Genomic DNA, 11,953 nt, shown 5'->3' on the forward strand with positions numbered 1-11,953 from the left:
CATCACTCAAATATTATTATCTCCGTCACCGTCGCCCTCGGCCGCGCCTCGCAGCACGTCGCACTCGCGACGGATTGCGCCGTAGCCTTGTCGCGAGTCGCCGTCTTCTCGCAGCGGTCGACGCGCCAGGCCTATTGAACTCGGGTTCATGGTCGTTGTTGGTGGGGGGTGGTGGTGGTGGTCGTGTTCCTCGCGTCCTTTAGCAATGTCTCTTTCTCGGACAATATATTCAAAACAAACCACGAGATAGTAGCATAACCTTCCAAGAACGTCAACTATAAACAAAAATTGGAAAAAACTGCATGTTTGTTTCTTCCTCTTGACTCGTGTGCGAAATCTGCAATAAGGGTTTTTAGAGGGATCAAAACCTTCAGCTCAATCGAAGGGCAGTCACAAGCAATTCATCTAAGTTTTGTTCAATGTTCTTAGTAATTAGGATTACGAATTTTTGGTCTCTTGCAATTGAAGAAGAATTTGGGAATTATTGGTTATTGTAATTGGATATGAGTTTTGCTAACGGAAGAAGAAGAATTTTACTGCTAAGCTATGCTGATGGTTCTGAATTTTGACAATGATGATGATTTTTTTATTTTTTGTTAGGGACAATGGTTTTGGTGATGAATTGTTGTTTTATTGTTGATCTGTGTGTAACTGTTTATGTAGGTTGAATTTTTTTGTCTGATATGAGAACAGATGGTGATGAGGTGAATAGGTGATAGTCGATGGGATGATGCAGATGGTCATGGAATGAGGTGGGGTGGTGGGGTTTAGGTGAGAAGAAAGAGAGGGGCATTTTTGTCACTTAAGGTATTAATCTTTTGAAAAAGGACGATTTTAAAACTACCTTGAATCTTAGGGACAATTTTGTATGTGAAAAAAAGGTTGGAGTTGAAAAATAATAAAAGTTGACATAAACATTATATAAGAGATTAATATCAAATATAATAAAAATTGGGGATGAAAAATAATAAAAGTTGGTATTAAAATAATATCAAACATATTATATCTTCTTAAAAGATTAATATTATATAGATACTACTATTTTAGTTACTATAAACATAAACTATTAACTTATAAAAAAGTTGACATTGTTAAGTAACTCTTCTACTTTTTAACACTACTTGTAATAATTCTTAATCTTTCTTTGGATCAACATATGAACTTCTATTTTTTCAAATAATAAAATTTTTATGAGTTTTTAAAGTTTCGATTAATTTTTTATGGATTTAGGATTTAGAATTTTTTTAACATCTTTAAGAAATTAATTTGTTTATTTTTAAGCTATAAATTTGAGTTTAAAAATTTAAAATAATTAAATTTAAACTAATTTAAGTATAATACTAAAATTATTACGTTATTATTATATATAACAATTATGGTAAAAATTTATAAATATTTGTAATTTTATTTATTTTTTAATTTTATTTAATTTGAAACAAATATAAAAATTTATATTTGAAATAATTTTTTGTCGCATAATTTTAATGGCTAAAATTTTTTTTATTATTTTCTACTCCAAAACAAATAACATTTTTCTGTCTTTGGACAATTAATTCCAATTTTTTACAATTAAAAAGTCCATAAATATTCGATCCAAACAAAATATCCACCTAGCCATACTATCTTAACGAATAGTAATAACACTAATTGACTCTACAAGCTAATGCTCTTACTAAATCGAGTGAGGTGCTCCTTTAAAAAGACAGTTATACACGTGTCATTTTAAAATAAATTAAAAAAAATATCTATATAGATTTACATCTTTATTATAGAGCGACCCAAGATTTTATGGTGCCAACAAAAAGCTAAGTGAACCAACTCTTCTAAGATGCTTTATCAGAAATGGTGAAGCTCTAGTTGCAGTAGCAAGCTTGTCCTTCGTTAAACTAATGTACTGGACTTAGTTGATGAGATTTGTATGTATTATTGATTCATATACCAGCCTCATTTTTGTCCAAATAGCAACAACAAAAACAATTTCTTTTTATTGGACTGCTCAAATTAATATAGGCCTACACTATAAACACTCACATCAAACAATTCTTTCGAAATCTCAATCTAACTAAATATATGTTTGTAATCACCAAAATAAACTTTATATTGTTTTTTAAACCCAACATTTATGTTCAGTTTTAATTTTGTCCATAAAATTTGATTTAATTTTATTGTAATCGTTTTAATAAAATTTGACAAATATATCATTTTAGTTCAAACAATCACATCACTCGTACATAAATTTATAAAAGTGATCAATTCTTATTAATATTAGCTAACAATTTTAGTCAACACATTTCTACTAGTATATTTGAGCCCTTTTTTTTGTTTTAATCAATAAAAATAAGCTAATAGCTAAATGTTCTGAAAAAAAAAAAAGATTGTACTAAGTTCGTAATATGAAAGATGTTAAAAAATTAATAAAATTTATTATTTTTAGTTAAAAATTATTAATTAATAATATATAAAAATATATATTAAAAATATATTATTAAATTATTAAATTAAAATATTAAATTAATAATTAAAAATAATAAATTCTAGTACTCTTCAAAGTTCAAAGCAATAATGCTGATGTTTAATTTTGATTCTGAACCATTGCTTTGATGTCTCCAAAGTCGTCTTAGTAGGGAAACGTAAGGATCAAATGTAGGTAAAGTTAGGCACAACAATCAAGAAATCAAACATTCAAATAAATCTCATTCTAACAACACTCAAGAACATGAATAATCCAATTTAAGCATCTACATTCTACACATATGAACCCATGGTTTACAAATACCCCCTCAAAAAAGAAGTATATATAGCTCATCGTCATTAGAATCCTTCTGCCAATGCCGGAAATTATTTTTAATATGAAAATAAAAATAATATTTTATTTAAATATTAATATTTAAAATATATTATAGTATTGTAAATATATAAAAAAAAGTATTTAATATATATTTTATGTGTTATCTAAAATATTAATACGTATCTAACATATATTTTATATTATCAAAATAATAACATGTGTCCAACATATATTTTACATGTTACAACACACATTCATATATTTTGCATATTAATTTTTTATCTACAAAATTCATCCATAATTATATTAAATAATTTTATTTTTTAACAAAAATATCAATATTTTTTTCATATAAAAGAAATTAGCCTGTCAATGACTTGAAATAATTTCTAACCACGATGATATCGAAACCATGCTTTAAATATATTTCAATTATACTTTATATAAGAGTTAATATTGTTAACAAAAATTACTAATATAAGTATATATCACAATACAAGATGACATGGTAATAACATATGAAAATTTAAACTGACGTGATAGTGACACGTGAACTTATAATTGTCATGTCACAAGATATTAATAATAATCAAGGGATATATTCGATAAATATTAAAATATTAGGAATGAATTTAAAAATCAAATAGTAGTATAAAAATAAAACTGAAACTAAATATAAATATTGAGAATAAAATACATTATTATTATTTAGAAAGTTTTTGTAAATAAAAATATATTAAAAATACTTTTAAAACAACCTTTTTTCTATTAAGATTTATTAATAAAATAACATTTTTATTAAAAATAATAGAAGATTTTGGTAAACATCACGTATTATATATATAAAAATATCTCATCCCATATCTTTAAAAAAAATTATTTAATTTAATTACTAAAAAAATGTTTGATATATATAAGTCTAGTGTATCAATAAGAAAATATTCTCCTTAAATTAGATTTGAGTTATTAGGTGATGAATATATTTATTAAGTCACTAGTATTGAAAGATATTATAGATGTTTTTGGAGAATATTGCTGGAATAATGGTTTTCAACTTTGAGATGAATATAATGTTGGATTGATAGTCCATAATATGAAAAATGTCAAGTTAACACACAGTAGATTGAAAAATGTCAAGTCTTTTATTTTAATGAGAAATATTAGAAAATCATCAAAATTTATTATTTTTATTTATCATTACTTAATCATTAATTCAATTCTTTTAATCTAAAAATTTAATAACATATTTTATTCCATACTTTTAAATATTAAAGACTAACTAATGACCAAAACAAAAATTTCTAATAGCCTTTTTAGTATTCCTCTATTTTAAGTTTTATTATAAATTGTCGACGGTGTCTAAGATCTAAATTAGTTAATCTCTTTTCTAATCTTTAAGAATTTTTTATAAACACCGTTATACCACAAAAAATACAAAATATACTTAATTAAACTAATAATTTCAACACATTCTTAATTACTTTGATTTAGGCTTCATCTTACGTAGTTCATCCATTAAAACCTCCAAACAATGCATAAAAGTGAGATATCTTGGTTGCTACCAACCTCAAGCCCCTATTCCTTCAATTTGTAACGATTCTTCAAAATCTGGACATACTTCAAAACAAAATGCTATTAGTTTATTTGTATTTCTTTTGTCTTCTTAGATCTCATCCATATTATTGGACTTTTAAAATTTTGTAATTCTTTCTTGTTATATTGGATGGATTTGTTTCCTTCCAAAATCTCATCAGTTAGAGTGGAATAAATTCGTTTGTTTTGATATTTAAGTTGATAATTCATCAATAATATTTTTCGCAAAGTCTATTCTTTATGTTGGAGGGGTCGGAGATAAAAAAAAATCAATAATTACCCAAATCAATTCTCAAGAATTTTAAAATGGAATATTTTAGTTTTCAAGAAAAATTAATACACAGATCAATTCCCAAAGTTTTATTCTGGAAGACAAATCAGTTTTCAGTTCATTTTTCGACAAAATAATTATCCAAATCAGTTCCCAAAGATTTTTAAAATAAACATTTTAGTCCCAAAAAAAAATTAACGTACAAATCAATCCCTAACGTTTCTCTCTATTAGACATAACAGTCCTCCATCCAAAAATAAAATAAAATAAAATAATTATTATTATTATTAATTGTACAATAATACTGTACTATATTTTTTGTATTTTTTGGACAAAAAGAATGATAAATTTATTCATTATATATATATATATAGTCATTCAATAATAATAATAATAACAATAATAATAATAAAATTATTAGAGATTATTCTACAAAAAATTTAAGGTTAAAATCATTTGATATTTTTGTATTTAATATAATTAAAAGATGTGCTATGTAAAAAAAAATATGTTTATATTAAAAAGTATGTATTAAAAGAAAATATTTTAATTTAGATTTATATTAAATACATGTTTTTTAATACAAACATATTTTTTAAAATAGTACATCTTTTTATTATATTAAATACAAAAATATCAAATAGTTTTAACCTTAAATTTCTTGTAAAATAATCTCTATTATTATTATTATTATTATTATTATTATTATTATTATTATTATTATTATTATTATTATTAGTAGGACAATTCACCTAAATAAATTGTTTGACTCTCAAAATTACCCAAATGCATTGTTTCCAAAACGAAGATGCAAATGCATTGTTTCACCTATCTATGGAAACCGCTACTGGCAGTAGCGGTTTAAAGAAACACAGAATCCGCTGATGCTAGCCGCAGATTACGTTGAATTATGGTAGCATGGAAACCGTTGTTATCTGCCGCGGTTTATGCATGATTTTGGTTGGTCATAAACCGCTATTGCCAGTAGTGGTTTATGTGCATTGGGCCTCGTGAGTAAACCGCTAGAGGCTATAACGGTTTACGTTCAGAATGTGTGTGAAAAGGGCTGCCTATATAAACCGTGGAGGGGCCAAATATGGAGGAAGAGTGTTATTCACAAATGGAGGGGGAGAAAAATTTTGTGGCTCTGGTCCACTGCTCTGGAAAAATTCAAAAGAGCAAAAGGCATGGTGTGAAATTCACGGATAGAGAACCGCTTAGTATTTTTATCCGATCTTCGAGTACGTTGGTAGAGATTAAGCTCAGCATATTACGGAAGCTCGGTGCGTGTGGGACGAAGTGGGTAAAAAAGTTGTTTTACAAGATTTCCATTGCCATTGTATCAGCTGGTGTGAGATATAAGACCTTTGTGATAGGGTCGGATAAAGACCTGCAGGTCTTGTTTCACTGCAGGTGTAGTTTTCCGAAGGTGAGGATACCTGAGCTGCTTGCGAAGTTGGAAGATGGTGTCGACAGCTCTGGGGCATCGACACCGAATCCTCAGTCGACGACGGTCGGTGGTGCCTCAACATCGATGCCTGTGGTAGCAACGGCAGTTCTGGTTCCTGAGCCCGAACGTGCTGGGGCTGTTCATGCTAGTGTGCCTCCTGTTGTGCCTAATTTTGAATTTGAGGCCGGACCGGATCGAGTTGAGAATCCGATGCGTGACGATGATTCGGATGAGGAGCCGGTCGATATTGGTGGGGACAGTGATGATGATATTCCAAGGGGTACACCAACATCCCATGGAGGTTCCGGTTCTAGAACACAACAGTACCCTCCGCACCTGTCATCGTTGAACTTGGAAGCCATTGGCCAACACTAGAATGTAGAGGCAACCTTCGTGGGGAAGGGTATGCATGATGCGAATCCTTTGACGAAATTCCAGATTGGCCAATCGTTCCAGAGTAAGGAGGAAGTTGTGCTGAGTGTAAAAGATTACAGTATTCGGCGTGGAGTTGAGTATAGAGTAATACAGTCCGACAATCTGAAATACCAAGGGATATGTAAGGAGTTAGGTAACGGGTGCACGTGGTTGATTTGTATAGTCATGCGAAAAAGGAAGAGCACATGGAAAGTTAGGCGGTACAACGGGCCACACACGTGTATGGCCACATCGATATTAAGCGACCACAGGCAGCTTGATTATCATGTCATATGTGCGACAATCTTTCCATTAGTTAGAGCTTATGCGTCGGTGTCGATTAAGGTGCTGCAAGAGGCAACGGAGGCGACATATGGTTTCAGGCCTAGTTATAGGAAGATGTGGATGGCGAAGCAGAAGGCAGTAGCACAGATCTTTGGCGACTGGGAGGAGTCATATGGTGATCTGCCCCGCTGGATCCTTGGGGTCACATCCACCATGGACGGATGCGTTGCTCTGCTGAAGACCTCCCCGGTTAGAGTGGGTGATCAGGTTGATGAAGATAGAGTCTACTTTCATCGCATGTTCTGGACATTCCCTCCATGTATTGAGGCATTTCAACACTATAAGCCGCTTGTCAGTATCGACGGAACACACCTGTATGGCAAGTATGGAGGGACGTTGTTGTTGGCGATTGCTCAAGATGGAAACTCGAATATACTGTCTGTTGCATTTGCACTCGTGGAGGGGGAAAATGCAGAGTCTTGGTCATACTTTCTATCCAACCTTAGAAGACATGTTACTCCACAGTAAGGTATTCTGGTGATTTCTGATAGACACAACAGCATCAAGGCTGCACTAGAGGCACCAGATAGTGGTTGGCGACCTCACCATGCTTATCGGGCATTCTGTATTTGGCATGTTGCTGCAAATTTTGCCCTTACTTTCAAGGGGCAGGATGCAAGGAGGTGGCTTGTAAATGCCACTTGTGCAAAGACGGAAGCAAAATTTGACTATTGGTTTGATATAATGAGGACAGAGAACCCGGCCATGTGTGATTGGGCAAACAGGATAGAGTATGAGAGGTGGACACAGCATAAAAATGGGGGGAGACGATATGGTCACATGACGACCATCATTTCCGAGTGCGTGAACTCTGTTTTGAAGGGCACAAGAAATCTACCGGTCACATCCTTGGTGAAGTCAACCTATCTTCGGCTGGCTGAGTTGTTTGTTATCCGGGGTCAGACGGTAGAGGCACAGTTAGGTTCCGGGCATCGGTATTCCCAGCCACTTGTTAAGGCCATTTAGCGGAACTTGAGGGATTCGAGGTGCTTCACCGTGACCGTGTTCGACAGGCATCAACTTGACTATACAGAGACTACCCCCACAGGCAAATTCTCGTTGGGTAGCTACCGGGTTTCCCTAAGGGATCGCACCTGCGATTGTGGATACTTCCAGGCGCTGCACTACCCCTGTTGCCATGCCATCGCATGCTGTGTGCAGTCACGACTAGATTGGGCCACTTACGTCGATGAAGTCTATAGCATGTCTGAGGTATTCAGGTTACACCCGAAGGGGTTGCCCTCAGCGAGGTTCTACCAACGTCATATAGGTTTATCATGGTTTAGTGACTTTGTATTAGGGTATGTGTCAGTTTACTAGTTATAAGTTTATTGTTTGTCCTTATGACTTTGCTACTTTGTGTTAAGATTGTCCTTTATCATGGTTTAGTGACTTTGTATTAGGGTATGTGTCAGTTTACTAGTTATAAGTTTATTGTTTGTCCTTATGACTTTGCTACTTTGTGTTAAGATTGTCCTATAATTGTTATCAGATTATTAGTTACCTTTAACTGAATTTGTTGATTATCACTTTGCTACTTTGTATTAACATACTCGAAACTAAATCAATTCGACAAAATCAATGAAAAGTCGACTTCCTTTATACAAATGAGCATATAGTCATGAATATAAATATATCATAAGCCATATAGTAGTAAATGAATATCCCAAATAACAGTCGTCCATAATAACTAAACATAAAGTCACTAACAAAGGTCTAAATCACATACCCAAAATAAAAATACAACACAACAGACTAATCATCGCGATCATCCTGGGCGGCAGCATCAAAAGGCCCAAGCAGATGAGATCCTGTCCCACAGTGAGTGGGACGCCTGACTCTAGCTGGGCGGGCCGCCTCCTGTGCAGTGTCATCAACCGGAGGGTCTAACCCAAACGCAGACTGGGGGTCCCTCCCATGGTGAACCAAGTATCCAACGGGCTACCTGCAGGCTCGTTAAGATCCACCACATACTGTCCCTGGTAGTCAGGTGCATAGGACTGCATCTCTGTCTTATATGGGTGGTAAGCTGTGGTATCGAACTGCACATCCGGCATCTGCAGGTGGTAAGGTGGGGCATCGAACTGACCATGGGACGGGCCAGCATCATCCCCAATCATCGCAGCAAACTCTGCATAAAACTATGAGCAACCCATCTGATCATCTAAATCCACAGTCATCGTCGCCGTACCGAGATCAGCAAACATCTGCTAACTCGGCTCAGGCATCGGAGAGTAGGATCTACCGATGTGTGTCCCGCCTCCAGCCTGAGTCGCTGTGTCCCCACTAACTCCATCGCGGAACTGGGTGCCACCTCCAGTGCCCCTATGTCTGGACCTCACCTGACGAACACGGTGATTGCCCCCAACTCTGGCATCCCTGCCTGCATCATCCTCCTGCATCATATCATCTAACCATCGCCACTCTCGACCGGTGTCCCGGGTACCAGCACAGCGGCGTCTCTCAATACGCCGATTGTCCGGCATATCAGGTAGCTGTGATCTGCATGGGACCTGAGATGATCCTCTCTGAAAGGCCTCTGGCGGTATCTCGGTGCCCCTAGGATCTGTAAATGCTGCCCCTGGGCTAAGGAACCTATGTGCCGCTCGGTACCACCAATCTAAATAATCAGAGGAGGGACCAGGATCTGCCACTCAATCGATCAAAATGACTGCATCAAGTCTGTTCCCCCAGTGTAAATGCCAGGCCTGATAGTAATGGGGGAACCACCTATCTCCTCCCCTCCCGTCCTTAGCATGCAGCCAGTCTATGTTCAAAGCCCCCTCGGGGATATGCTACACTCCACCAAGCTATGGGACAACCTGTCAACCTGATGCCACTCGATGACCGCAAAGTATATCAAAGTAGTGACCGCTCGCCATATGCGACAATGCTCCTCCATAAGTATCTCCAGATGGACCACAATAAGTACATCAAGCGCGGAGTAGGGCTCCCATACAATCTGAAAATGTAAAACCCATCAAACATTACCACATCAAGTATATATTTAGTCACGACCTGAAAGCATAACACAAATGAAAACCTAACAATTATCATACTTACATCGCGAACGGTCAACCGATCCAACGCAAGACGATAATTTATGACCCTCTATTCCTTGCCATCGTTCGGAGGTAAGTAAGCAGACCACCTTAAAGGAAAAACATATGAGACACAAACTTATAATACCACGCCACATGACATTTTTAAACTTTCAAAAACATAACCAATACCTGGATGCCAGCGGAAAGGAGAAAACCTCAAACCCAGGCGGCCTAAGCGACGGAAACCGCCAGAATATCCAACTCTGTAGCAAATAGAGAGGACCCGCAAGGTTGGTCACGTTTCTGTTCGCAACCCGACACATGCATCGGTACAACCACGCCAAAGCGGCCGACCCCCAGCTACACCTCCCCATATCATCAAGGTTCGCCACAAATGACAACTACCATATATATACCTGGTTCGCACTCTTGTCCCCAAATAACTGAGTGGATAACAGCATTATGATGTAGGTACGTGCGTAAATGCGGACAGTGTCCTCGGTCGCATCTACTGATAACACCCTAAACCTCTCGTGGAACCATATAAAGTGGACCGTCATCTGCTTGACCTTATTCGGTGGTGGTAGCTCACTGAATAGATCCTAAAACCACTCCCAAGATGGTCGGCCACCCTCCATGAATTTCTCAAACTCCCCAAGGCAACCACTCACGGCCCACCCATCGACAGGCAACCCTAGCTGAAACGCCACATCTTGCAATGTCACTGTGCACTCTCCGAAAGGCATGTGAAATGTGTGCGTCTCAGGATGCCACCTCTCAACGAACACACTGACCAAGAGTTCATCCAACCAGAACCAGTGGCTGTTTAGCCTAGCCAAATGATACAATCCAGCCCTCTCTAAATACAGGATGATCCTTTCATGCATGGGCATATTTTGTTGCCGTCTCACACTGTATATACACCTAGTTGGCTGCACACAACATGAAAGATATACAGGAAATAATTAAATTCTACTATCCACAACAAATCCCCCTATTTGATGATAACAAATATCTTAAAAACATAATACAATAGTAAATATAACATAACACTATAGAATAAATAACAGCCACAATATAAAAATAGAATAATAGCGAATACAACACTTCATATCATAAAAACATAATAACCCAAAATAAAATAAATAACAAGCACAACTATAAAACTTTGTCAAGTTAAAACAGAAAAATGTTCCACAAAATAATTGTAAAAAATAAAAAACGGACAAATCATAAAAAAAAAGCACTCATATGACCCTAAACAATAAGAATTCCATAAAATAAACCAACAACACATATGATATTATTCATTGGTGGAAACTAAATTCATTTAATTAATCATATTTGGAAATTAACAAAAAATTAAAACGCTAGCCAAATCGACTAAACTAACATCCTAACATGAAAAGCCAAATTTCAAACTATAGGGATTAATCTATAAATTCTAGTTCCTCTACCTTACATACCATTTTTCTAATTAACAAATGCTAACACTAAAAAAAACATAAAACTTACCTCGTCACCAACGGCACCGGCAATATGCGCAACACCGTTTAGTCGGTACAAGCTCCTTTCGTCTCCCATGGTATCCCACCGGAGGTCGGCACTCAGATACCTCGGACCCGCTCTCAAGTTGCTCTGACCTCTCTCTAGAATTTCCCCTCTCTAACCAACCTAAAAAACACTCCAAATGAGTAATCCGTGGCTGCCTTCCATGGTTTATATAGGCAACCACTATGAACGTAAATCGCTATAGCCTCTAGCGGTTTACTCACGAGGCCTAATGCACATAAACTGCTGACCAACCAAAATCATGCATAAACCACAGCAGGTAACAGTGGTTTCCATCCTGCCACAACTTAACGTAATCCGCGGCTGGCAGCAGCGGATTCTGTGTTTCTGTAAACCGCTACTGCCAGTAGCGATTTTCATAGATAAGTGAAACAATGTATTTGCGTCTTCGTTTTGGAAACAATGCATTTGGGTAATTTTGAGGGAGAAACAATTTATTTAGGTGAATTGCCCCTATTATTATTGAGTGATTATAT

General features: G+C 35.7%; 1 protein-coding gene across 1 annotated transcript; it reads left to right on the forward strand.

The window, feature by feature from the left end:
* The first annotated feature begins 6,507 nt into the window (after positions 1 to 6,507).
* On the forward strand, positions 6,508 to 7,827 carry LOC110268340 (uncharacterized). Its single transcript, XM_021114428.1, has 2 exons — positions 6,508 to 7,238; positions 7,353 to 7,827. The coding sequence occupies exons 1-2, from the start codon at positions 6,508 to 6,510 to the stop codon at positions 7,825 to 7,827; spliced, it is 1,206 nt and encodes a 401-aa protein (XP_020970087.1).
* Positions 7,828 to 11,953: the final 4,126 nt, after the last annotated feature.

Source organism: Arachis ipaensis, chromosome B10, assembly GCF_059453495.1.
Source record: "Arachis ipaensis isolate K30076 ecotype BB chromosome B10, ASM5945349v1, whole genome shotgun sequence".
Taxonomy (NCBI): Eukaryota; Viridiplantae; Streptophyta; class Magnoliopsida; order Fabales; family Fabaceae; genus Arachis; species Arachis ipaensis.

Coding starts and splice junctions, on each gene's coding strand:
- LOC110268340 (XM_021114428.1), top strand. CDS start 6,508: ATGCATGATGCGAATCCTTTGACGAAATTCCAGATTGGCCAATCGTTC. Junction 7,239..7,352: donor GATGGAAACTCGAATATACT/GTCTGTTGCATT, acceptor GATTTCTGATAG/ACACAACAGCATCAAGGCTG.